Genomic DNA, 5,985 nt, shown 5'->3' on the forward strand with positions numbered 1-5,985 from the left:
GGTCGTGGGTGGGTTAGTAGTACATCGATCAAGGAAAGTCATCCGTGTAAATAGAAATAGGAAGAATAGAGAATGAGACAGAGGAGAGATAAGAAGAGGGGGAAGTGGAGGGAGGAGGAGACAGGAAGGGGAAGAAGGGGGTAGTGGGTGGGGTGGAGCCGGGTGGAGCCGGGTGGAGCCGGGTGAGGCGGGTGTGCCCTGACATAGGTCTTGTCTGCAAAGGCGAGGCCTTCCTTCCTTTTTAATGTGGGTGTGTGGTAATCCACATCATTCGCATCACCCTCAACCTCTAATTTGATGGCCATGTTTCCCATTCCATTTCCCAAATACCTGTCCAGATCATCGCTGAAATGGACACTTTGCTTCATGTGCATCATGACAGTCTTGTCAGGGCACACCCACCTGACCCAGGTCCACCCGGACCCACCCGGCCACACCTCACCCACTACCCCACTGTCCATCCCTCTCCTTCCTCCCTCCTCCCTTTTTCCCTCTTTCTTCTTTCTCTTTCTTTATTTCATTCTTCTCATCTTTCTCTTCCTGTTTATTCCTTCTATCTACACAGACCACTTTCCTTTGTATCAATGTACTATTGACCTGTCCAGCCCAGACACCCCAGATGGCTTCCCACTGTGCCCAGCACATGTGCATGCAGCAGACACTCTCGGGATCCCCCATGGGGATACCTGGATGGCCACAGCTGTCTCTGAGGATGGCATGGCACCTGTCATGTGACTCAAGCCACATGTACATAAATGTACCTGAAGTGGGAACCGAAGAAGTAACCTTCTTCTCACATTCTCCACTTCAGTCTGAGTGGCCAGGGACTGCTGTCCCTTTCCAGACCTGCCAGTACACTGAAGGAGAGAATGAAGGAAGGTCAGTTGGGAGGTTCAAACGAGACCACCACCAAGCTGTTCCCTGGTTCTTTAGTTAGGATGGGGAAGTGTACTAGTGTTATTTATTGTAAATATAGTACCAATCCAAGTGTTTTGGCTAATTCTATTTTTATGGGTTAGTTTTAAAGTTCCTGGGAATTGACTTACAGATAAACCGAGCCCTGCAGAGCTGTTTCTTTATTGAAATTTCTTAATTTGTCTAGGTGTAATTCTGTGTAGCATTGTTTAATTTGGATTTAATCTTCTACTTGGTGAAGTTGCAAAGATTCTACTCAGTTAATGGATTTGGATTGTGTCTGGAGTGTCCCTTGAGTTTGTTTTATTTTTGTCTTATTTTATTGCTTGTTTTAACAGTAGCAAAATAACTATTTTGTGTTTACACTTTGAAATCTGGAGTGTTAACCAGCTCTCCTGTTGAAATATCTACTTAATATTTCTCTCCTTTATTGCTGCCTTTTACTACAGTGGCAATCTTAACTGTATATCACTTTTTCGCTCTGGAGTGACAACCAGAAATGCTTGAGAAAAATAATACTCTATTTTCTTACTTCTCTAAGGGGGCGAAAAGTCGCAGAAAGGGTCTCCCTTTTATACTCCTTGGGTCGCCTTCCTTTTTCACGCTCTACCTTCTATTTACAGGATTTATTTACAGTGTATTTTTCTCAAACTGAATAAAAAATGAAATTTTCATGCTATAGTTCTACTGCACTTGTGCTGTGCTGAACTGCGGTTCTACTGTGGTCAGACTGCGCCTAGAATTCTTATTGTCCTCCCTTGCCTAAGCTATTTTAATGGTTAATTGGAACTTGGCTGCGCTGTATTTGTTGCAGTTACCTATTTCAAATTCCCTATATATACCATTAAATTTGCTATGACTCGATGATTCTGAATTCAAACTTCGCATTACTATGCGTATGGCTGTGCTGAGACCTTCAGCTGATTTATTCCAATTTTATTTAGTGACATTTAGTTAAAATGAGACTGAAATGATAAATGAGTGAATTATTCAGGTTTAAAACTGAAAGAAAAAGTTGCTAGTAGTCAAGAATTACTCAAACAAATGTGTTATAGCTCTCCACTTCATTAGAACATCGTTCCCTAAAATTCCCGCCATGGTCCGTCGTAGTTTAGTGGTTTTCATGAATTTCGTTCATATTCCCTGATTCCCCTTTGCATTATCACATCCTAATCCTCCATATGTATTGTTTGTTGTTATAGTAGGTTGTCCTTGAAGATATCATATTTTTATCTATTTTATTTAGGACTCTGGACCTCCCAGTGACCCTACAGCAGCCAGTGAGCCTCGATATGATGGTCCAGATGCCCTTGTGACAAGGATTGAGCCTGGAGTGTTGCTCACTGCATTCAAGAATGCGACTGAATGCGATCTCACCTCAGAGTCTGAGTTGGACATTGCGGTTGTGTATGATGCAAATGAACATCCACTTCCAGACGATTGTTGTCGTCCATCGCACAAGCCAACGGAGTGTGTTTCAGTACCTGATCATGGCCAGAGCCCCGCACATCGCAGAATAAGCGCCAAGTTAGCCAAGGTGGCTAAGAAGTACCCATTTGACCCCGGGATCGAGCCCAATGCATCCAGAATCGTCAGAGATGCACCCATCGATGTCCAACGGTTAGTTTCAAGTCACGTCGCATGTCATTCCGAGGATAGCCAAAGTTCTGAGCTGCGAAAGCTGCACGGACATTTCGAGATTGAGCAAAATCATGCACTGAGGAAAACCCGCGATGAGAGGCACATCAATTCAGTGCTGTCCAGTACAACTGCATCCCAGGCAGTCGACCCGACTGTAGCAGTCGTCGATTTTGAGCTCCCAAATGGTCTAGCGTGCACAGGGACCGGAGCGATGCAAGAACAGGAAGCTGAGCCAAACCTTGCGTTTAAGGCCGAGCCTGTCCCAGAACGAGTGATAGAGTTACCGAAAATCGAGTCGAATGGGCCAGCCAGCGTCTTAGAGTTGCCCCGCATGCGCGATATTGAGTTCAACGATTTGGGCAGAGAAGAAGTCGAAATTTCGGATGTGGAAGCATTGAGTCCCGCGCGCTATGGTGACGAGTTCCCCCATGGGTTAGCCGAGACTGTTCACAATGAAGGAAGTCCCAAGACATGCCGATTAGTTGAACAGCATGCCAGTGAAGGGCATACCATTGTTACTCTCGATCGCGATGAAAGTCTGGTGCATAGTTGTGACGAGTCTGAAGTGCCTTACTACGACACAGAGTACTTCAGGGATGTGTTCAAAATCACTGACTCAACCGAAGATTTCACTTGGGATTCTGGATATGAATCCGACGACACCGCAGTTGATGCTGATGGCCCGAGCATGCGAGTCCGAATTGACTCAAGTGGTCGATTACATGTCAGTGGCCGAGTTCCAGGTTGAACCACGCCCGCTAGAAATGCTAGAGCGCTCTCCCATCGTTCAAGGAGATACTGTAGTTGTCAGAGAGACCACAGACATGGCATCCGAGTTAAGCGAGCCAGACGTCGAGTTTAAAGAGCTTAGGCCTCACGGCCTCGATCCAAGCGCGATTACAGACTATGTTGAATACATGATGGCTTTGAAGGTCGGAGACGCGAGTGTTGACCACGCATTAGAGTTTTGCTGCCAGTCAAAGGATCTTCATCCAGGAAGACCGAACATGCATATTGAGATTCCATGGGCACGAGAGCACGAGGTCAAAGAGCTGAGGCCTCCTGGCCTCAGCGACGAGCTCATTAGCGAAGTTCCAGATGAGGGAGCTGTTGAGGCCACGCGAGTTCCGGCCTTGGATCGTGAGATTGCCGTGAACGACAAGCGTCCAACTCGAACCTGGGAGTCCGGGGTCGAGTCGGGAGTCGTTTGCATGTCGAGTACGGAGTTTTGTGCCGAAGTGAGTGAAATCAGTGACGGCCCACACGAGTCAGCGATGGGAGTGAAAACAAAACATACTGTTGTTCCTAATCCTCCTATACGACCGTTGGTTCTCCAAGAGGTGACAGATGCCTCAGAAAGCAGAGATCGAGGTGATGCGAAGTTGCTGGATGTCGGATTTGGACTCGGAGACTTGGCGAGCGCGACCATACCTGTGCCTATAAATTCAGCTGGCGAGGCAATGATGCCAGATGAAGTCCAGGATAGTCAGAACAGATCGGATCGAGACATCAGCAGCCAAGTTGGCGCCCTGGAACAGGTTTTGTGGCCTGGAATGGTTGACAAAGATCGCAGGCGTGTTTTAGACAAGATGCCATCAGCGAGCCGAGAGGTCACAGATAAAGAGTCCAGGCCTCCCTATCGCTCGAGCGCATGTATGAGCCACTCCAAGCCTCGGCTGGGCTTAGAACCGAAGTGTCGGTGCCACATGCCCGAAGGGCTGAGACCTACTTCAGCAGCGCTGCTGGACAAGCTTCCCTGCGACCTAGAAGAGGCGACGACGGCGATGACGATGAGTCCAAAGGATGCTCCCATAGATCCAAGTGTCCTAGTTGACTAGTCGTGACCAGGAGACCGATGCATGATCATCTGATGTGGCAACGACCTTTAGGCAATCTGTTAGGATGATTGGAGGATATCGTGAGGGACCACGATTAAGAGCTAGGCCTGTATGTCACGGGGATTTGCCGGTGTACCATAAATGAGCCAAATCCCGCGATTCTACTACCCTCAGCAAGCACCTCACATCCATCACATGTAGCCTATATCCCCTCACACTCCTTACACACTTTCCTATTTTTCCTTATTTTTCTGATTCCATTTCCGATGTCCAGAGGCCGATGTTCCCATTTTCTTATTGTCATGTGATATTCTTTCCTATTTTGTCTATCGGACTCTTCCGTGACCCACTGTACAGTTTGGTAGAGAGTTATCAACACCACACTCTAGAGGACCAATATACCACCATTGACCTGACCCTCAGTGAGATCCTTATCCCCCCTCTTTCCTGTTGTGAGTCTAGTTGGATAGACCCATTACACCACGTGCTGACCTCCACTTTTGTCCTCTGGCCATTTTTGTCACTTGGCAACATAACATTCATTCCTTGCCGAGTGCCTATTATGTTCACCCCAATATTGGCATTTGATCTGTGTGCTATTGCACTTTCCTATTCATTCATTTAATCTGTCAATATTGGTACTTGATCCACTTTGACTTTGGTCATTCCTTGCCTCCCATTTCCCAGGTTCTTGTCCTTGGTTTAGTTTGACAAGTCCCCGCTCATTTCCGCTTATTTCTGCACCAGACTGACTGGTCCCTCTTTTGATTTCTCTTATCTACTTATACCTTGTAAATACTTTCAGGGACCTCAGTCTGAAATCAACTAGAGTACCCCCCCTGTCTGGTCTGAGTCTCTCCTTCTGCAAAGGGGGCTTCCCCCCTCTGAGTCCATGCTCGCGGAGTCCACGCTCCTCCTACAGGTCCACTCTGCCCACAAGTCTTGTTTGAAGTCCACTGTGAGTGTCAATCCATAAATATGGGATCTCCCCCAAACGTCAAGCTCAGGGCACAGCGCTCCACCTGAGTCGCTGAGGCTGCGATCCCACTCTGCTAACCTTGAACAGCACTTCTGGATGCACCGCATATTTCCGCCTGCATATCTGCATGTGTGCTCCAACAGACCTCTGCATCACCTCCGACCTCAACTCAGACAGAACCCAATCCGCCTTCTATCCACCTTCTGACAGTGCTCCGACTCTGACAGTACTTCCGACTCCGACAATATTCCCAGTCTCTGACAGTGGAGCTCCAAGGGTGACAGGGTGTTGAAGGGACTCGGCTTCAGCAACTCGGAACAGAGTGCTGCACCCATTACATTCTTGTTGTCCCCAATTTGTTGGGGGAGCTGGCGATGGAGGAACCAAGGCCACCAGCAGGAAGGGGCTGGAGGCCCCTCCTCACTACTTAACGATGGAGGCGTTAGCGAGGGTCAATCATTCATCATGTGATTCTTTTTGGGTTTTATACCAAGGCGTCTTTAGATGTGCCTGTACTCAGCTCTTGGTTCAGGGTAGAGAAGCAGACAAGTGGGATGCGATAGACGTCCTGGAAGAGGTTTTGGATTTGAGGGCTGAAGACTGTTTATATTA

At 47.7% G+C, this 5,985-nt stretch overlaps 1 protein-coding gene across 1 annotated transcript; it reads left to right on the forward strand.

Annotated features, from left to right (window-relative positions):
• Positions 1 to 3,235: 3,235 nt before the first annotated feature.
• On the forward strand, positions 3,236 to 4,486 carry EI90DRAFT_3081140 (uncharacterized protein). The gene is made up of 3 exons (XM_039061935.1): positions 3,236 to 3,927; positions 4,027 to 4,394; positions 4,467 to 4,486. The coding sequence occupies exons 1-2, from the start codon at positions 3,279 to 3,281 to the stop codon at positions 4,392 to 4,394; spliced, it is 1,017 nt and encodes a 338-aa protein (XP_038910245.1). The 5' UTR covers positions 3,236 to 3,278; the 3' UTR covers positions 4,467 to 4,486.
• Positions 4,487 to 5,985: the final 1,499 nt, after the last annotated feature.

Source organism: Cantharellus anzutake, assembly GCF_015039405.1.
Source record: "Cantharellus anzutake strain C23 chromosome Unknown EI90scaffold_84, whole genome shotgun sequence".
Taxonomy (NCBI): Eukaryota; Fungi; Basidiomycota; class Agaricomycetes; order Cantharellales; family Hydnaceae; genus Cantharellus; species Cantharellus anzutake.

What these genes read in the sequence shown, in the direction of transcription:
- EI90DRAFT_3081140 (XM_039061935.1), top strand. Translation starts at nt 3,279, where the DNA reads ATGTCAGTGGCCGAGTTCCAGGTTGAACCACGCCCGCTAGAAATGCTA. An exon ending in CTCAGAAAGCAGAGATCGAG is followed by an intron (nt 3,928 to 4,026) that starts GTGATGCGAAGT and finishes CAATGATGCCAG; the next exon opens with ATGAAGTCCAGGATAGTCAG.